The sequence below is a fragment of the Arachis ipaensis genome, chromosome B02 (assembly GCF_000816755.2).
Source record: "Arachis ipaensis cultivar K30076 chromosome B02, Araip1.1, whole genome shotgun sequence".
NCBI classification, from domain to species: domain Eukaryota; kingdom Viridiplantae; phylum Streptophyta; class Magnoliopsida; order Fabales; family Fabaceae; genus Arachis; species Arachis ipaensis.
This window is the reverse complement of record NC_029786.2, coordinates 83,940,683-83,963,031: the sequence shown is the minus strand read 5'-3', so window position 1 is coordinate 83,963,031 and position 22,349 is coordinate 83,940,683. Positions and strand designations below refer to the sequence as shown.

At 30.3% G+C, this 22,349-nt stretch overlaps 1 protein-coding gene and 1 long non-coding RNA gene across 2 annotated transcripts in view; both read right to left on the bottom strand.

Annotated features, from left to right (window-relative positions):
- Positions 471 to 2,978, bottom strand: LOC110268933. Its single transcript, XR_002357690.1, has 3 exons — positions 2,749 to 2,978; positions 2,004 to 2,089; positions 471 to 747 (listed from the first exon to the last, which is right to left on the bottom strand). It is a non-coding gene; the product is annotated as an uncharacterized LOC110268933 (long non-coding RNA).
- Positions 4,582 to 22,349, bottom strand: part of LOC107625559 (probable 2-isopropylmalate synthase) — a 29,704-nt gene continuing 11,936 nt past the window's right edge. The window contains exons 3-14 of the mRNA XM_016328227.2: positions 22,087 to 22,286; positions 21,253 to 21,266; positions 20,643 to 20,723; positions 20,340 to 20,432; positions 20,157 to 20,243; positions 11,073 to 11,173; positions 9,800 to 9,833; positions 6,822 to 6,896; positions 6,378 to 6,461; positions 6,130 to 6,267; positions 5,099 to 5,244; positions 4,582 to 4,903 (exon numbers count right to left, since the gene is read on the bottom strand). Coding sequence (XP_016183713.1) covers positions 4,816 to 4,903; positions 5,099 to 5,244; positions 6,130 to 6,267; positions 6,378 to 6,461; positions 6,822 to 6,896; positions 9,800 to 9,833; positions 11,073 to 11,173; positions 20,157 to 20,243; positions 20,340 to 20,432; positions 20,643 to 20,723; positions 21,253 to 21,266; positions 22,087 to 22,286 — 1,141 coding nt within the window. The 3' untranslated portion in view covers positions 4,582 to 4,815. The remainder of the gene's footprint in view (positions 4,904 to 5,098; positions 5,245 to 6,129; positions 6,268 to 6,377; positions 6,462 to 6,821; positions 6,897 to 9,799; positions 9,834 to 11,072; positions 11,174 to 20,156; positions 20,244 to 20,339; positions 20,433 to 20,642; positions 20,724 to 21,252; positions 21,267 to 22,086; positions 22,287 to 22,349) is intronic.

Here is a 22,349-nt window from a genome sequence, read left to right as displayed (position 1 = left end):
TTACTGGCATAGACAATGGTTTTGAAAGAAAATTTTAAACAACGGTTTTGAACCGTTACTTGATAAGCAACGGTTTTAAACCGTTCTCTTTCATGATCCAACGGTTTAAAACCATAATTGAATAAGCAACGGTTTTAAACTATTGTAGTTTCATTACTCACAAAGCCAACGATTTTAAAGCGTTACTGTTGATGTCATTTTTTGGCAACAATTTTAATACCATTGCCATTTTATAGTCGTCTAAGACAACGGTTTTAAAGCATTACCATTGGTGTTGTTTTTTGGCAACGGTTTTAATTTCAATTTTTTTTATTATTTAGTGTTAATAAATAATCTAAACTATTTGAATCAAGTCACTAAAGAAAAATAATTGAACATTTTCCATCAAATTTGACTTATAAAAATTGTTGTAAGATCCACAATCACATTATATATTATTTGCTAGTAAGAATAAAATGTGTACATTTCCTTAAGTTTTTAAAAAAAACAAGACTAATATTCTCACTTGAACATATTCCCAAATAGCTTCTTTATCTTTAATCCCCTTCCAGTTTGTGTATATTAATGGACAAAAATCTGAATTCCTTGCCACTGCGCCCAAAAATTTGTTCAAGTTGTTTACATCTTCATCAGTAGGACCAGTTGTCTCTCCTTCAATATCTAGAGTAATTTCTTCTCTATCTTCCAACTGTCTTGCATGAATCTTTAAGCATTGTGTAGGTCCTCATGTTTTCTTCACTGTTGTCTCTATACAAAGAGACTAATTAAAATTACCATAATATATTCAAAGAGACTAAAACATTAATATTTTTAGCATTATATACCATCCTTGTTATTGATTTATATATATTTAATTGAAAAAAAAAACAGCTTCATCCATTTAGCCAAATGAATAAAATTCCATAATTTCACTATTGCTAATGATTTATTCCAGCTACGTAGGAAACTAGAATTTGCTTCTAAAATTAAAGTCAAAGTGTAAAGAGTCAGAGATTCTTTTCTTATATCATATCATAGTATGTACATGTACCTTTTCTTGTACAATTAATGAGTACAAATCCTATTCAGATATTGATCTCATTTCAGTGACAGATTTATCACTTGATAAAATATAAATTGTAATGTGAAAATAGCCCACCATATGCAGCAATATATATACGTGAACTAAAGTGTGAACTTGGGCGTGTGTGGGGAACTAGCCCACCATATGCAGCTACGCAAACATAATAATTTTACGTCAACTGAAGTGTGAAATTGAAATAAAGAAAACTTAAAAATATTATAATAAATTATGAGCAATATCTATTTTGCTTAAATTGATACCGGCTTCATTTGTGAAAGCTTTCTCTCTTAATTCAATGATTGACAAGCAACTAGAAACTTTCCCAAAGAAGAAAGAAGAAAGAATGAACTAGGACTACATAGAAGCTAGAAAAATAGATAGCTTGTAGTGAAAGTAAACTGAACTATTATTTAGAAAATGGATAGCAATTACACCTTAATTACATAGAGAGAGTTATTTATGGCCTAGTGCACCAAGTAAAAGTCACAGACTCTCACACCTTGAGTCTTGATTTTCTTGTTCGAATTTTGCTATTTAACTTGAGTCTTGATTTTATTGAAAGCCTAGCTCAAATTAATCAATTCAAGTAAATTATCCGTGCTTATTAATGAAAATAAAAAAAGCCATATCCTCACATACAACCATTTTCATCATCATGCTCACCATCAAACACTCTTTTTCAACCCACCCTGCCGCCCCCACCAATTAATAGATCCAATAAATTATTTATTAAAATATATCCCTATTATACAAAGAAGCCATCGTATATAAATCTTTTACAGCAGTAAATTTAAAGAGAAATGATGTCATAAAATATTTTTAAGGAGACCGAAAATTTATCTTTCACAGTATTGTCTATACTCAGCCTCAGTTGGATTAATATAATCCTTGTCCTGCTCCTCTATATTATCTCTTTCATTCTCATCCAATTGCTCTTTACCTGTAGTGTAGCTCAATGTCTAAGATAGTGGCAGCTACAGAGAGACGCACTATTTGATTCCCTTTTTTTGGTTTTAAAGAGACAAACTACAACAGCAACAAAGAATAAAAATATAAGTAATTCATAACCACAACTCTAGTACTAATGTTACTATCACTTCCATGACTACATACTAGCATTAGCACCTATAAATCAAACAAAACCCACCAAAGACACTAGTTACCACGTAACAAAAGCACCTTCAACCTATCTACCAGCACAAATAGACAAATTCACTATACTTAGTGAACCAAAACACTTTTCTGATTTATGACATCCAAAAATTAACAACAAAATCAAACTTATTTGCATTGAACAGTTCAAAGAGACTTAAAATAATTGTGGTAATATTTTTCTATTTTAAATCAATGACCAAAATATAGCATTGTCCAAAATCAATATTAAAAACAACACAAAATCAGAACAACATCTTCAGATAACCAATTACCAAATCAAAATCAGAATAACACTATACTAAATCAATATTAAAATCAAATTTAAATCAAAATAGTATTTCCAGAGAACCAATTCCAAATCAAAATCACACATCATTATACTAAATCAATATAAAATTAATATTAAAATCAAATCAAAACCAGATCAACATTTTCAGATAACTAATTACCAAATCAAATATTGGCAACAGAACATAACTCAATGCTACCAGGGAAAAGCAGAATAGAACAGCAATGGCAGAGTAACCTACGGTGATCATGAAGCATGACGGTGATGGAAACAACGGCAGCGTGGGTGATGAGACAGTGTGCCCTCCTTCTCTGTCACAGCTCCTTCGTGCGTCACTCCCCTTGGTCTCGAACGCGTCTTCTTCTTCAGCAGCAACAAAACCAATCAGCAAAATAGAAAAATTTTTTTGTTTTATACATCAATAACCAACAAGGAGCAAATTATCTTTCACTTTATGTTTATTTACATTTAGCTCGGTAATAAAAAATTCCTAAACAAAATTTCATCTACCAAGATGGTTATAAAAGGAACATTGCAGATTCAGAAGAACTTTATGTTCTCTAGATTTAAAATATATATTGAAGGTCCAGTTGTTGATGATGAAGAAAATTGACGAGAAAGAAATGGCTTGCACTGTCAGTTTTAGTTTTGTTAATTTTTTGAAATTTAATAAAAATTGACGGTACCGAGCGCCATTGATTATTTTATCAATAATATTAATAGCTAGATCGCTGATTCAATTATTAAAAATAGCTATGGCTTGGCTGTCAGTATTTATTGACAATTCAACTATTCTTTTTTTTTAATTTTCCTTTATCATTTTTAACTAAAAATCGACAACTTTGCCGTCAATCTTAATATCAAATTCCTATACGTCCATTCATTTATTAATGATTCCATTTGAAAATAATTTATAGATAATACATCAATTAAGCTTTTAAATATAGAAACAAAATTTATATTTAATATGGCAATAATATGTCCAAATAGTAGAAATAATACTCAATTTGGTCCCTAAATTTACATACGACCATCAATTTAGTCCCTAAAGTTTCAATTACCTTTATTTAATCCTCAAACTTTGCGAACATGACTCATATTAGTTCTTGAAATAATTTTCAATGTATACACGTTAATAGAACGCTGTCATAGACAGGCGGATGCCACACTAGACTCTGTAAAATGATATCGTTTTGGTTTTAACACTCAAATAACCAAAAAACATCATAAGTGGTGTTTATTAAAACTTTACCTAATAAAACAAGTGATGTGACATCATTTTTGAGCTATTTGAATGCCAAAACCAAAATTACATCATTTTATATGTTTAAGTGTGGCATTTGATTGTCCATTTCAACGCTCTATTAATGTTTTTTAACTAAAAATCATCTCAGGGACTAATGTGAGGCATATTTATAAAATTTGGGGACTAAATAGAGGTAATTAAAGTTTGAGGGACTAAATTGAAACTCGCATGCAAATTTAGAAACTAAATTGAGTATTAACTCCCAAATAGTAAACAGTCCACTAATATAAATATTTCAAGATAAGATATAAATAACTATACACATATTAAACAATTCACAAAGAAATAGCTCAATTCACATTTAACAATCAACTAACAATATAAATCCAAAACAAAGTAAATAACTCTACTTATACTCATCTAAATAGCCATCATCTATGTCATAAAGGCTTAGAGATAATACTAATAAATGCATGAATAATTAGAAATGCATCATTCTTCAATATGAAAAAAATTAAACGATGACTAAAAAATAAAGGATGTATCTGCAAAAAATGACACAATATGAAATATGATGCATGATATATGGTATCATTCCATTAAAGTAAAGGTAATATAACAACAATTAAGTGTAAAAAATATCAACTATGTTAGGTGCACCAAAATTAGTCACTAAAATCAGCCACCAATATAGAATGCACATGAAAATACAAAATACACACTAAAAATGAGTTAAACTACACAAGTTGGCTGATTTTAGTAACTAACTTTAGTGTGCATATAGTATTTTTGGTAAAAAAAATATACGCCAATGAGGAGTTATTAATATATCTTCTTTTAATATTTTAGTTCTTCATAGATTAACACAAGAAGATTTAAGATACAAGATGTGTTATGATGGGTAACTATTTTCTAGTTTATTTTTTGGGATCGCACGCACACGCACATTATTGATACTTACGAGATAAATTCAAAGGAGTAAATGTTTATAATGTAACTATAGTATCTCAACTCTCAAATGTAGAAACTATAATTATTTTATCAAACATTATTATATATAAACTATTTCTTGGAATCCAACATCTTGTTCACGGCTGCAATATAAGCCTCAACACTGGAGACAACAACATCTGTTCCTGCTCCAATTCCACTATACATAACATCATAAAAAAGAAAACATTATGAGTGTGAATGGTTTTAAATTGTGACTATAGTCATAATTCTAATTACCTTGTATGTTATGCAAAAAGAATATATATATATATAATAGTGGATTGATGATTATTGTAAAGAACATATTTGACAAAAAGCAATAAACACTTGAATTTATCATAGAACTATTTACCTAAAAATTGGTTGAATACTTTCTTCAACTAATGAATGAGTAGATGCATGGTCATTCATTCTACAAATTCTAACATGTGTAGTGATAACAACATCAACACCTTCTATCATTGTAGTCAATGTATACTGAACAAGTTTTATAGCTTCCTGCATAAAAATTATCATAAAAATTTATTCTTGTCACATGCTAGCAAAATTTATTAAATACAAAAATATTAAAAAATTAGAGTCTAACAAAGCATCCAAGTATTTACTTTCAATCTTATAGCTCTCTCTCTTTCTTCTTCTAAATGAATCCTCTAAATGTCATATAATTTGGTAGACTAAAAATGACCAGTTTATTAAAATTAGAGACACGCATCTCCAAAATATTAAACAATTATGTTAAAAAATAATTAAACATTATTTACCAAAAGAACCCTATAACAACAAAAAGAAAATGAATACACGTTTGTATCTATACCTATATTACCATATGTGTCAACTCTCTTTAGCATGTTATGACTCTTACTTTTTCTATAACAATGACAATCTCGGAAACAAAAAAATAAATTCATGATCATTTCAAAATTAAATAACATATATGTATTCAATTTAATTTGTAGATCTGATAGGAATTATTCATATAAAGTTATGCTAAAAGCTATACTATAATAGATTATTTTAGTGCATCTTAATTCATACATTATCTTTCTTGAAAAGGCGAAATTAACTATTTACACAAACTAAGAATTTTGTCATAAGTTTCTTGGATTATTTAATTTGTTAGGTATACCTCATCCTTTTAACATTTGATATACCTAATCTTAGCTAATGATAATCAATTTACACAAGTTGTTTCAATCGACATTCTCAATCTAATCTATGAGTAAAATGGACTAAAAAATATAGTTAATGCTCTTTCCATTCATCTATTATTCACCATAAATCTTGTCTCATCACAAATACACCAATTAAAGATGAATCATTAATAATAATTATAATTTTTGTTGTAGTAATGATAAAAATACTCAATTGAGCATTATTTCAAACCTTTATAATAAGATTCACTGCTTTAAAAACTGAATCTATTGAACCTGAACCAACAGAACAAGCAACATGTATGCCTCCATCAATGGTATTATTGAGTCTAACAGTTGCTGTTGAAAGACCCAAAGTTCCACAAGTCACCTACGTAGTATATACATTAACACATTTTAATTTAAATTTTTGTCAAGTTAAACCCTTATATCAAACACAAAATTTTTTTCATATATATATATATAAATATATAAACCAACCTGTATGTCACTAAGTTTCCAAATAGATTCCACTTGAGTAACTTCATTTGATACCAATGCTCTAAGGTCAACATCAGTTACCCTCTTAATAAACCAAATATTGTAGTTAGATAATAAGAAAAAAGAAAATCATTCAATAGGTTAAAATTTCACATTGAATGCTTTTTTAATGTATTTGGTTAAAAGGAGTGTAGTAATTTAATGGTTAAATCTCTTGCATCATTTATATGTCCACTCTTGAAATCATAGTATATTTGTTTGGTATATGGTGAACCAAAATTATTTTATTGTATTAAAGTTTAAAGTAAATATCAAACAAATCATATACTTAAATTGCAAGTAGATGATTGTCATAAGTACAAGTTGGATCTAGTTAATAATAATAATAATAATAATAATGCAAAGTTGAAATTAGAAAATTTTAAATATATAATTATTATTTACCTTTTTTTTGTCGGCTACTGCTTTAAATTTCCAAAAGACACTATCAATTTCATTTTCTTTAAGGTGATAACCAAGCTGAAATCAGAAAAGACAACTAACTCAAAAACATAGAAAAGACAAAATTAATATGACATTGAATATATATAAAGCAAAATCACTAGTTTTTTCCAAAACAAAATTATATATGCATGCCATATTTCTTTATTGAGTTATGCTATGTACATCAAAATCAGCCACCAAAGTCAACCATCAGTATAAATACATGCTGGAATATAAATACACATTGAAAATAAATTAAATCACACATGTATTTATACACAAATACATTGATGACTGCTTTTGGTGTACAAATGGCATTTTTGTTCTTTATTTATGTAAATCGTGATAAGGTACGTATTGTATGTTTGATAGCATTTGTAAGTAAATCACAATATCCTACCACGGTTTACGTTTCAAAATTTCAAATCCATATGCACAAGTCATGCTAGGATGTTGATAGTGTGTAGAAAAATGTAAATCCACTAACGTACATATCTCATGATACCCTACCATAATTTATGTAGAAATAAAAAAAAATACTCAACACCATCCAACCAGGATTTACACTCGAGATAAGTCTTTATATATAATTATGCAATGAAACTGTTTCAAAATATTATAGAGTGGAGAAAAAATGTTTGAAATTCCATTTGTGTTAGTCCATGACTACATAAAAATTAGAAATGATTGCTCTTTCGGTGCTAGCTCCTAAAAACCCTCATATCGTGGCTACACCTCATGACTATCATGTTCATGTGGTGCGTGGCTCAAACTGTGCCAAAATGTGGCAATTGACCTCTTCTATATCTTGTTGGGGCTTTGTTAAGGTCAACATTATGATCCAAAACACCGTCTCAAAATGTGGCATGTAACCGTCAATGACACTTACAAGTTTTTTAAGCTCCATAAAGAACTCTCATCTAGTACTAAATACTTGCTCTAAATCTCACGAACTTGCTAATCCTGAGAATAGCATAGAGTTAAAACCTTTTGGATTAACCATCCTATTCCAATTTAACCTACACCTCTAGCTCCTCCCACCCTGAACTTCTAATTCCATCACCCTACCCTAGACCTTTCCTAGAATGACTCATGTACCACCTTAAACCTCCTCAAGAAGCCCCATACCCCACCTAAAAGCTCCTCCCGATCCTTCTACTGTCTCCACCATCTTCCTCTCTACTGGCTCTATGTTTATCTTCCTCCACATTCCTACAACTATGTTGGTTAGTGCGAGTAAAAGTTATTTGATAATGTTCAATTGGCACGATGTCTAGTCCTTGCTATTTAGCTAATGTAGCAATCTGATTCTGGACAAGAGAATTTATAATTACTCCAGCCTGTCGAGGATCATCCAAAAAGTTATCAGGAGAAAATAACCATAATCCTGCACCATGTTATCGCTAAAGATATTCTACTGAGGGTCAAGGATCAATCACTAGTTCAAAGTATAACACCTTTTATCAAATCTTCTTTGTTAACGTTCATGCCACGTAATAAATAAATCTCAAAAAACTATGTAAGTATTTAACCATCTTTTGATAATACAAGTCAATATTTATGGCTAGTATGGTGCACATTCTCAAGCTTGTTTTAGAACCCAATCGACCTTATGCAACTCAACTGAAGCAAAATTTATCAAGATGGTCATCGATTTTCGAAATGCCATGTGTTTAAGCTCGAGGATACCAAGATGAAAATTGTTGTATAACCTCGTGGGCCTTACAAATTATTCTATCTGAAAGTTTTATATTAGGTAAAATTATACAAATACACTGTAATAAAGTAAATACGAACGATAGTGATCTTTAATTAAAATAATGCCCCTTACCTCGAGATAAGCGACCAACAGACAATCAAAACCAATGTGAGAAGCTACCAAATGTCCAAGACTATAACAATGTGAGCATCTTGACCAAGTTCATAATATTTCAATTTCCAACTAACACAAATACCTATACAACTAGGGTATAACCTACCTACTATAGATATGACACTAAACGATTATGCATGATAATCTTTTGTTGCCTTCAAACACTCTGTACATTGAATTGTTTGGTTAAAACCAACAAAAAAAATTAAAACATTAGAATAAAATAAAATAAAAATAAAAATATTAACATCCAATATCTAACATTCTCTATTTTGCTAAACCAATACAAAAGCCTATCTTTATAAATAAGTGAACAATATGTTTTCACTAACTTTAGATACTAGATTTGTTAGAATGGTAAAATATTTTTGAATTGTACTAGAAAAATAACACATTATATCCTAAAGAAAATTCAACTAAACATACATATAAATAAAATAAATTAGCCATCAATAATAAAAAATAAATATGATCGTAAATTCGTCGTCAACTATATGTGCTACTTTTGTTTTGCTGCTTAGAGGCAATGCAAATACCCTAACACCCAAGCAAAACTTATTATTAAATGAAACAAACATGCATTATATCAAATTAAACTCCTAACAATATATAACAATGATTGTGGGAGTGTGTACTTAAATTTTGCCAGGATCCTAGACATCCCAATTGCATAAAAATTGTGCTAGGGTTTCGGGCATCCCAAATGCACAAAATTCTCATAGGCCGGTGTGCTTCCTCATTTCCATGTAAATCGTTATAACTTACCATGATTTTACGTGTTTCTACGCACTATCAATATGCTAGCACGATTTATGTGCATATGGGTTTAAAATTTTGAAACAAAAATTCGTGCCATAGTACCACAATTTACATACAAATACTATAACATATAACCTTGTAGCACACTTATATAAATAAAGAAATAGAACATATGTACATGTGATTTCATTTTGGAGGTAGTTGGTAATTTTGTTTTTTTTTTCATTTATTTAAGTAAAAAAATATTATATATATATATATATATATGCAAAGAGAATGAAAGAAAGAGAGAGAAAGTATAATGCACCTCTTTAAGACGCTTCATTAAGCCTTGTCGTCCACTGTATCATTGAGTGGGAAAAGAGAAACATTAAAACATGAACAATAAAATTCACACAAGAAGAAAATCCATGTGCAGAGTAATAATTATAATAATGAGAATTTAATTAAGCTCACATTTGATTCGAAAAATGTTTTCATAGTGGTTTTGTTTTTTATACTTATAGGTGACCAAATAGTTTTTAGCCAACACATAATTAATATATTTTGGAAAAGTATATGTAGACAATAAAAATACTAAACAATGTGAACAATGGATATATCGGATGTTCATTTCACTAGGTGTATGGATGGTTATCCTAATATTAAGATTTAGTTGGGTAATTTGGGGGTGTAGTGTGTTTTTACTTTATTGGCTAATTTTAGAGCCCATTGTTCATATTGTTCACAAAAGCCATTGTCTACCTAGCAAAGTCCTTATAGAACATCCTGAGTACCAATAGCAAATAGAGAAACCAATAGAAAAAATAACAAAATTAAAAATACGACAGAAATTTCAATTTAGTAGTATGTTATTCATTTTGAAATAAAGGCGCATAAATATGTAAAAGAAAATAATTCATATCATGTATTTAACGTAAAGCAAAGTATACTCATTCTTTTGTGCACATATATATGTAGATATTTTGAAAGTTTGCCATCAATAATCCCACGAAACCCAAGTCATGGCCACCCAAGCTTAATAAGTGCTTAAGAAGGTACTACTTATGTGAAATTCTATAATGGTAAAGCAGAATCTGGTTTGAGACAGAAGGAGAATTACATAGTTAACTTGTGGTAAATTAGAAATTGGACTTTTTATTATCGTTAAATATTTGAACTACAATCATACAAGCTATTGATTGCAGTTAAAGCTAACTAAGCGATTCGATTAACTTAACCATTCTTTCAACTATCTACTACTAGCATGGTGCTATCATAATTGATTTACTCAAATGACTTTACCACTAACTTATTTCATTAGCATCACCACAATAATTAACTTGCACAACAAGTCACCCAACAAGTAACAATCATCTAATCATACAACCGAGTTATATTAATTAACTTACAACAAATTACTCATTTAACCTCAACAATATATACTGAATACTAATATTTATATACTTTGTAAATGACAAAAATTTTCAAAATATAGATAATTGCAACAACTTGTTCATAGATATTGAATCACACACACTAGCATAAAAGAATCATCTTGTATTATCTATCATACCAAAGTATTTTTTTGTATGACATACCTAAGTTTTCCCAATACAATGCCAACTTCATTAGATCTTTCCAACCCAATGGATTCCGGAGGTATTATTTCATATGTAGCTTTATGTTTTAACCATCCATCCTTATAAACATTAAAAAAAAAAGATAGAAACAAATGCATCAGAAGAAAAAAAGATTTCTTTGTTGTGTGCTTAAAAAACAGCTAGCAACAATAATATTACATTATTGAATTTAAAGCAGAAATATTTTTTTAACATATTATATTGATTTATTTATGTTTGGAGTAACTTTTAGATGTATTATACATGTTATTGTTAGTTTAAAAAATAAATGAGATATCGGGTAAAATCCAAATTAGAAATGAAAAATTTGATTATTGTATTATGTATTTCATGTCAAGAAAATAAAAATAAAAATACTTTGTTTATGGAGTACGAAAAGAAAAACTGAAAGAACTCTAAAAGTTTCCTTTTGTCATAAAATTTTGATCTTGAAAAATTAAAATATAGTTGTTTATTTATATGCAGCCTGCCAAGGATAAGTGTATGAATTCCTTAGAGTTAGTTAAAGGTTTTGAAACAAAAAATCTAAATCAGGAAAGTTGAGTTAGTTGAGTTGGTCACGAATCTTGAATTCATGATAAATTGAGTGATAGGTTGTGAGCTATTCGCAGAGTCTGGTTTTAGTTGTAGCTTTTAGTCACTTTACCATTGTATTGAGAATTCAGAAGCATTAGTTTTATGCATCTCCTATTTTCATGATCATCATTCTTCTTCTGTTCTAGCTCAATTCTGCAACACAACTTTCTTATTGTGAAAGATATCTCAAAATCTTTGACATGGTATCACGAGCTATTGGATATTGATTCATGGTTGAATCAATGCTACTAACTCTACTAAATCAACAAACAACAATGCTCTGCTGAATGGCTCTTCTTTCTAACCAAAGTCTTATCAAAATGCTATCAGCAACAAAATGGGTGAAAATAATCACAGAACCTTATAGCAACAGGCCTTGGCATCCATTAGAGGTCAAGATTTAGAGTCACCTTCAAAAAGATTCAATTCCTCCTCAACAATATAAACATTAGTGCCAAGAAGGTTACAATGTCATTTTTTTCTTGCTTCAATGGATTATGTCTTCTCCAACATGGTTAGATGTGCATTTACTAATGAAATCTAGAATAAGGTTGATGATTATTTCTCTTAATCTACAAAGTATGAGGTGAAACAGTTAAAAGCTAGTCTTAAGAATATCAAAAAGCATGGTTTGAGTGCAAATCAATACATCTCTAAGATTAAGGAAGTAGTTGATTCATTGGTAGCTCTTGGAAGCCCTCTTTCAAATGTAGAACACATTGAGGCTATTTTTACTAGTCTCAACTCTAAGTACCAAATCTTGCTTATTATGGTTAATTCTAAACATGAACTTTGTTCTCTATATGAAGTTGAAACTGTAGTCATGATACATGATGACATGTTATAGCAATTTAGAAATCCAGAGAATCTACTATCTCAAGCTCATCTTGCTCATACTTCTTTTTCAAGTTCTTTCAATTCTAGACGTATCAATAAAAGAGGAAGAGGGGCATAATGAACAGAGGAACTCGTTCCTATTTTGCATCACCAAGACCCTAATGTCAAGTATGTGGTAGATTTGGCCACACTGTTTGGCACATTTTCCATAGATTTGATAAACAAATTCCACTACCATCTCAACCATAGAGCTCATATTTTGCTTCTACTTCATCATAATCTGCACCATCTTCCATAGAATCACAAGTCGTTGGATCCTTTTCAGTTCCATCACCACCAACTCCAGCCTTTCACAATCCATCTGTTTACATGGTTGTTCCATCTTCAATGGTTGATCCAGCATGGTATCCTAACACTGGTGAATTACACCATGTCACTCCAAATGCATCAAATCACCTTTCAAGTTCATACTATGCTAGCCCAAAATAGATTATTGTAGGCAATGAGAAAGGTTTGTCTATCTCTCGTTTGATGACTCTATTTTATATGCTTTAGATACAAATAGATTTTTTAACTTGCAACAACTAATTCACTCTACCAGATTACCAAGAATCTTGTTAGTGTTTCAAAATTTTGTGAAGAAAATGCTGTCTTGTTATTCATTATAAATCAATTTGCATCATTAGAATCTTCATGAAGAGTGTTGAAGTCAAAATGGTCAAAGAGTTAAAGAAGCAAAGTTTGAGTTGAATACAATAATCATCAATTTGGTATATTTTGCTAGAAGCTAACATATTGGAAGTTTGAAGATTTTTCAAGAATATTCAAGAGAGTAGTACAACTACAACATCCTACAACATTGAAGAAATTCAAAATCAAATTGAATTAAAATTGGAAACCAAGCAACCTAAATTAGAAGATTATGGAAACTACATGAATGCAGGTTGTGTTTCTAGCACAAGTTGAAGGAAGATTCATGAAGCCAACTCATGAAATGGTGGTCATTACAAAATTGATTGTGGTTCATAAATTATTATTTTAGTAGGAAGCATTGCCTATATAAAGGCACATATGCCTTGTGTATTGTGTGTGTTTCAAAAAAAAAAATAAAATGAATATGTTTTGAAATATTAGAAATTCTCTCCTTATTATTATGAGTGTTGGGGAGTTTGAGAGATTGAAAATATGATAGTGTTACTTATGAGAGTGAGTGATCTTGGGCTCAATTAAGTTGTGGGTATTATACTTACATTTGGTATCAGAGCTGGTTAATCCAGCGCCTGGTGTTTGAGAATTTGTGAGGTATGGGAGATTTCTCACATATAGTTGTTTGATCATAGAGTCAGTATGGCAAATACTTTTAATATTGTGTGGTCCGGTACCAAGTTAGATAAAAAACTTAATTATAGTTATTTGGAGACTTTGTTGTCTACCTATTTGAAGGCCCAGAACCTGTGAAATTTTATTAAACTGGGTTTGCAAGAAGGAGCAAATGCTGCTCAACAGAGGAGAGATCAATTGGCACTATCTCAAATTCATCAAGGTGTAGATTATACTATGTTTGGCAAAATAGCAAATGCCAAAATTGCAACAGAAGCATGGAACCCGTTGAAGCTGTCATATAAAGGCGTAGATAAATCTCAGAAAGTGAAGTTACAGTCTTTGAAAAGAGAATATGAAAGATACAAGATGTCTAGCTCAGAAATTATTGGGCAATATTTTACTCGTGTTATAGATCTTGTCAATAAGATGAGAGTCTATGGAAAAGATATGCCCGATAGCAAAGTGGTGGAGAAAATTATTCGCACTATGCCGATGAAGTATGACCATGTGGTGACTATGACTAAAGTCCCACGATATGGATACCATGACGATTGCAGAGTTGCAAGGAACCATGGAAAGCCACATCAGTAGAATACTGGAGAAGTCAGAAAAATCAACCGTGGAAGCCCTGAAAAGCCAAGTGAATTTAAACAATGTTGCAGAATCAAGTCGTACACAAGAAGGACGAGGTCGTGGTTTTAACTTTCAAAGTAGATGCAGAGGAAATTTCAGAGGTAGAGGTCGTGGCAATTACAAGCAAGAAAGTTATAATAAGTTTACACCACCTAATCAAGAAAGAGGTGGAACGAATTTCAGGCCTGTCAATTGAGGAAGAGGTCAAGGCAATTTTTATCAAGAAAGAACCAATTTCAATTGTTTTCATTGTGGAAAGTATCGACACAAAGTAGCAGATTGCATATTCAAAATGGTGAATAACAATCAAGCACACATTGCAGAAAATCAGTATCAAAATACTAATGATAATCCGGGTACTCAGACTTTATTTTTTACAAGTAATTCATGTGCTGAAGATGAAAATATATGGTACTTGGATAATGCTTGCAGTAATCATATGTCTGGTAGAAAGGCGTTATTTTCTTCATTAGATGATTCAGTTAAACTATTATTGAAGTTTGATAATAGTACAAAGATCCCTATTGAAGGAAAATGGCATATACCAATTAGATTGAAGGATGGTTCTCTGAGTTATATTTCTGATGTTTTCTATGCTCCTGAACTTGATTACAATTTACTAAGTATGGGGCAATCATCTGAGAAGGGATATAAGATGATAACTTATCGTGGATATTGCACTGTATTTGACAACAATGGAAGGTTCATAGATAAATCAAAGATGACTTCAAAAAGAATGTTTCCATTAAAAATTCAACATATTAATCCCTCTTGCATGAGTTATGTGATACTTAATGATAACTGGTTGTGGCATATGCAGTTTGTGCATTTTTATTTTTCTGGCCTAAACTACCTGTCAAGAAAAGGACTTGTTTCTGGTCTACCACAGATTCATATTCCTAATTGTGTTTGTGAGATTTGTCAACTGAAAAAGAAGCACAGAGATTCATTCCCTACAGGAAAGTCATGGAGAGCCAGAAGATTACTTGAAATTGTGCATTCATATATCTGTTCTGTTGAAGTTCTAAGCAATGGTGGTAGCAGGTACTTTATCACTTTTATTGATGATTTTAGTAGATATATATGGGTATACTTTCTAAAGCAGAAATCAGAATCATGTGATGTCTTTAAGACATTCAAGGCATTTGTCGAAAAACAAAGTGGCTGTAAAATCAAAATTCTCATAACAGACAGAGGAACAGAATATCTTGCGTGTTCAGATTACTTTAAGCAACACGGAATTCAACACCAACTAACAACTATATATACTCCTCAACAAAATGGAATTGCTGAAAGAAAGAATAGAACCATCATGGATATGGTCAGATGCATGCTCAAGTCAAAACAAATGCCTAAAGAATTTTGGGCAGAAGCAGTCGCAACAGCAGTTCATATTTTAAATAAGTGTCCAACAAAAAATGTTTGTGATAAAACTCCAGAGGAAGCTTGGAGTGGAAAGAGGCCTTCCATTCCTCATTTTAGAGTCTTTGGGTGTATAGCTTATGCCCACGTACCAGATCAATTAAGGAAGAAGTTAGATGACAAAGGCGAGAAGTGTATCTTTATCTGCTATAGCACAGACTCAAAAGCATACAAGTTGTACAATCCAGAAACAAAGAAAGTAATCATCAGCAGAGATGTGACGTTTGACAAAAAAGCCATGTGGGACTGGGATACAAAGATAGAAAAGTAGCCGATTGTAATTTCAAATACATGTAATCATGAAGAAAGACAACCGGACATAACCGAACAACCAGAATCATCTAGAAGACCTCAAAGAGAGCGGAGACTGCCTGCTAGATTAGTAGATCATGAAGTTGGCAATGACAATGATCCGTCCAATGAAGAAATCATAAATTTTTCTCTATTTTCATATTGTGAGCCGTTGAACTTTGAAGAAGCCTCTAAAGACAACAATTGGAAGAAAGCAATGGATGAGGAGTGATACGTGGTCATGAGGGCATTTTCGTCATCTTAGAGCTAAGGGACGGAATGATAATCTTGTCATATTCAAGGATCTGAATTCTAGAAGAATTGTGCCGTGCCAGTCTTGGACATCTAGAAGACCAAGAGTCTGTCTCAAAAACAGTGGTGCTGAAAGGGCAACAATTCATAAGGCCCATTGGGCTAAGGCAAGACAACAAGAAGCCCAATAAAGCTTTTCAAATTCAATGGGAGGCATATTTTATTATTTATTTTCGAATTTTTAGGCCTTTATTTTAAGTTTGTTTTGTTGTTAGAGTTTGTTAGAAGATTTTGATTTACTTTTGATTTGTTTAGTAGTATTTTTAGGGATTTTAAATTTAAATCAAATCTGATCTAATCTAATAAGATCAAATATGATTTGAATTAGTTATCATATCTTTAGGATTTTAAAATTTAAATCAAATCTGATCTAATCCAATAAGATCAAATCTGATTTAAATTAGTTATCTTATCTTATCTTTTAGCTAGTTTGTTAAGGGTCTATTTAAACACCTTTGGTGAGACAATTTACATAACTTTGATGAATAAAATTTCCTTAGTATTTTATGCACATTTTTTTAGTGTGATTAAGTGAGGTGAGTGATTTGCTTCGCTTGTTGCATGGAGAAGATTGAGTGATTCAATTTTCATCCTCTGATCTAGGTTGTCAAGGACAAGTTCTTTGAAGGTCTAGTAGGGAATCCTTTCCGGTGACTTAGGTTGCTAAGAATAGGTATCTTAGAGGTCTAGTAGAAAAAACCTTTATCTATCTTTTATGCTTCTGTTGTGTCTTTACTGAATATTCCTCTTCTTGGTGCCATTCTTTCCTTGTCCCCCCTCCGTTAGGATTTTATTACTTTGAATGTATTAAACCCCAAAAGCAAGCACCAAGAGCATGGTACAAGAAGATTGATTCTTATTTCACTCAGAATGGTTTCAAAAGATGTCCATTTGAACATACTCTTTATATCAAGTTCGTTGAACCTGGAGATATCTTGATCATGTGTCTTTATGTTGACGATTTGATCTTTACTGGCAACAATTTGAAGATAATTACAGAATTCAGGAAGGCTATAATAAAATACTTTGAAATGACGGATATGGGCTTGATGTCTTATTTTCTTGGCACCGAAGTTCTTCAAAAAGATTATGAAATTTTTATTTCTTAGAAGAAATATGCAAATGATATTTTGAAGAAATTTCAAATGGAGCATTCAAAGCCAGTTTCTACTCCAGTCAAAGAGAAGTTTAAGTTGTTGAGAGAAGATAAAGGAAGAACAATAAATCCTACATATTACAAAAGCTTGTTTGGAATTCTAAGGTACTTAACTGCAACCAGACCAGATATTGTATTTGGAGTTGGTTTGCTTAGCAGATTTATGGAGGAGCCTTGTACCAACCATTTGTGAGCGGCAAAACAGATTCTTCGATATATCAAAGGTACTTTAAATGATGGTATTTATTATGAAAATACTAATGAAGTGAATCTTGTTAGTTACACTAATAGTGATTAGGCTGGAGATATAGAAACAAGAAAAAGTACTTCAGGGTTTGTATTTCGTCTTGGTTCTGGTGCAATTTCATGGCCCTCAAAGAAACAACCAGTAGTAGCACTCTCTACAGCAGAAGCAGAATATATAGCAGCAGCAAGTTGTGCAACGCAAGCAGTTTGGCTAAGAATAATTCTTGAAGAATTGAATGAGAAACAAAGTACTCCAACAATAATATTTTGCGATAACAAATCTGTTATTGCACTTTGCAAAAATCCAGTATTTCATGGAAGATCGAAGCATATTGATATTTGGGTTCATAAAATCAGATAGTTGGTAAATGAGAAAGAAGTTGAGATTGAGTATTGTCCTACAGAGGACCAAGTTGTAGATATCTTTACAAAATCATTGAAAACAGAGTTATTTTACAAGTTGAAAAAGATGTTTGGAATAATTAATTCTACAAGCTTAATTTAAGGGAGGCATCAATGTTATTTATTATAAATCAATTTGTATCATTAGAATCTTCATGAAGAGTGTTGAAGTCAAAATGATCAAAGAGTTAAAGAAGCAAAGTTTGAGTTGAATACAATAATCATCAATTTGCTAGATTTTGCTAGAAGCTAACATATTAGAAGTTTGAAGATTTTTCAAGAATATTCAAGAGAGCAGTACAACTACAACATGCTACAACATTGAAGAAATTCAAAATCAAATTGAATTGAAATTGAAAACCAAGCAACCTAAATTAGAAGATTGTGGAAACTACATGAATGCAAGTTGTGTTTCTAGCACAAGTTGAAGGAAGATTCATGAAGCCAACTCATGAAATGGTAGTCATTACAAATTGATTTGTGGTTCATAAATTATTATTTTCGTAGGAAGCATTGCCTATATAAAGGCACATATGCCTTGTGTATTGTGTGTTCCAATGAAAAAAAAAGAAATGAATATGTTTTGAAATATTAGAAATTTTCTCCTTATTATTATGAGTGTTAGTGAGTTTGAGAGATTGAAAATATGATAGTGTTACTTATGAGAGTGAGTGATCTTGGGGCCAATTAAGTTGTAGATATTATACTTACATGTCTTTTTCTAGTTTCATGCTTACATCTGCTTTGTGAAAAGTCAGAACTCCAAGAAGATTCTTTTACAAGACTTCCATAGAAGTGGTATATACAAATTCTATAGTTTTTCGTATGTTGATTGCGTCTCTCATTTGGAGGATACGTGATCAGTATCTGAATTTTGTATTTTTTTTTTTTTTTTAAGATAATTTAGTGTCTTGGTCTTGTAGAAAATAATTGACAATCAGCAGGTCTTCAACAGAGATAGTATGAATCAATAATCTTCTCTCAGAGCTGAAGATTAAGCCGGTCACAATTTCCACCATGTTTTGTGATAATCTAAGCACTGTTATATTGACAGCCAACTCAATTTTGCATGATAAAACCAAACATTTTTTGTTAGATATTTAATTTGTGAAGGACAAAGTTAAGAGCAATATGCTACATGTTGTTGATATTCCAAGAACTGAACAAAGGGCTGACATATTGACAAAGCCATATTATTAGCAGCATCCTTTGAAAAATGGAAGAACAAACTTAAAATAATTCAAGACCTATGCTAAATTTTGGCAGATGTCAAGGATATAAGAGTGTGAATTCCTTAGAGTTAGTTAAAGGCGTTGAAACAAAAATTTTAAATAAAAAAGTCAGAATTAGTTGAGTTGATTACTATTCTTGGATTTTTGATATATTGAGTGATAGCTTGTGAGGTGTATATATATTCACAGAGTCCAGTGATAGTTGTAATTTTTACTCTCTCAAATACAAACTTTATAATTGTATTGAATTTGTTCTATCTAGTCTATTCTGCAACACTACTTTCTTGTTGTGAAAACTACCTCAGAATCTTGACACAATTAGTGAAAAAATTGAAGTATTCTAAGCTTAGACAATAATGCTAAATTCGTAGTCTAAGAGTTATAAACTTCAATAATACTTTTAGGGTATATATATTTTACAAGAAATTCATCTTTTCTAGAAATATTTAATGCCGTATTTTCATAAAATATATAAATATTGAATATAATAATATTGTCCATGAAAACCAATATATGATTTCAAAAAACTAAAAAAGAATTGAATTAAACTTCACTACGCCTAAGACATTTGAGTTTAATTAAGCTATATATTTAATGCACTGCCATACCAACCTGATGAATGCCACTTTCATGAACAAAGGCATTGGCACCTACAAGAGCTTTGTGCGGTTGTAAATGCATATTAGTGTAATCTTCAACCTATAGACAAATTAAAGATTGAGAAAGGCTCAAACTAAATATATAGGAGTGAAAAAATTAATAAAATTGTTTAAACGTTAGTTTGAGATGTAAAACCATCTTGCTTGTCTTTAATATATGCTTTGTGTTTATTGATGTATATAAACCATCAAAGACAGCAGCACCCCTGCATTTTAAGGCCATCACAACCTTGCAAAAATAAATTAATTAATAGATTAGTTATTGAATACATATTAGCTATGAGATAAGATAATGTTAAAAATTTATCATTATTAAAGAAATAACTATCTACATGACTAAAACAAATTTCTCTCTCTCTCTCTCCATTTTAAATAATATATCACGTTCACTACTCTAATGCATCCATTGTAAAATTATCCACAAAATTATAATACACACCTCTTCTAGTGCAGCATTACCAGCTCTTTCTCCAATTCCATTCATTGTTACTTCTAATTGTCTTGCACCAGCACGTGCACCCTGAAATAGGTTAATTCTAGATAAATTAAAATTGTTTTTTTATTATTTAAGTAATTAAATTGTTTAATTGTTACTTTAAAATAAAAATATATGTTAGTTAAACTCGTTTTTTATTTCGTAATACCAATATATACAAAAATTTTGAAAGGTCAAAAACTTATTTAAACGTAACTAGATTAATATTTGTTGTAATAAGTGATAGAGTTATATGGAAAAGTCTAGAGACCACCAATTTTATTAAATTTTGGCCAACATGTAATTAACAAAAGAAAAATAAGTAATTTCATACTATTGGATAAAATTTTAAACTATTAAAAACATTATTGATAGCTATTTGATGACAAAGTCTAGGGGACCAACAATTTTATTAAATTTTGGTCAGTATATAACTAACAAAAAAAAATAATTTCATATTATTGAATAAAATCTTAAACCATTAAAAATATTATTAATAACTACTTGATGATTATAAATCACAAAAATTACTGGTCCTAACACTCCTCAAATTATATATATGCATGGTAATTACCGCTATTGTGTTAGAGTACCTCCAATGGTGAGTTCCTCTTTGACTTTTTTCTAACATATAGGAACTCTAACCATTGGAGGAGAGAAGGAGTGAGTTCCCGCACAAGGATCAAGGTAAGGGAGTCCCTCTAAGCAGGGACTCAAATTAACCAATAACAACTTGCCATTTGGCAAGTTATTATAAAAAAATAATAATATAAAATCTGAAATAATTAAATAATTAAATAATAATTAAATTAGTAATAATTATAATAAAAATTATATTAAATAATTATATTTTTATTTAATTAATAATTTATATTAATTATTTATATTATAATTAATATTGAATATTATTTATATTATTATATTAAATTATAATTAATTAAATTTACTTACATTAAAAAATAAATTTAATTTTTATACCTTATAAAATAATTTTTAGTTGAGTTGGTTATTTTTATTTTTAAAATTTAAAATGCTAATGATATTATTAAAATTAGCAGTTGTAAACACAAAACTATAAATTAGTATAATCTCGAATTATATATTGTGTATTATTATTATATATGAATTTATTTAATATTAATATCTTTTAATAATGAATTATTTTTAAATTTATAAATTTAAATAATATTATTGAAAAAAATTAATTATATTAATTTTAAGTATTTTAATTAATTAATTAAGTGGGACCACAATAGGGACTAAAGTTAGTTCCTCCTAATGGAGAAGAGAGAGATGCTTTGAGTTCCTATTTATTGTTTATGATGCAAAAGCTGATGTGGAGTTACTTTTTATGACAGGTGGGCCATAAACAGGAACTGGGATGAGTTCCTACTGGAGATGGTCTTAGCAACAGCTAGTCCAAAATCATTATGACAATGTGCTGCAATAACAACGTTTTCAATTCCATCTGTATTGGCTTTTATATCTGCAATTAATTTCTCATATTCCCATGGCATTGCTATACCAACAGTATCGGGTATATCAATAGTTGTTGCTCCAGCTTTTATAACTTCTCCAAGAATTTGATAAAGGAACTCTTTCTCTGATCTGATTACATAAAAAAATGAATTAATAATTTATATTAAAATATCTAAAATAAAACTCACATCA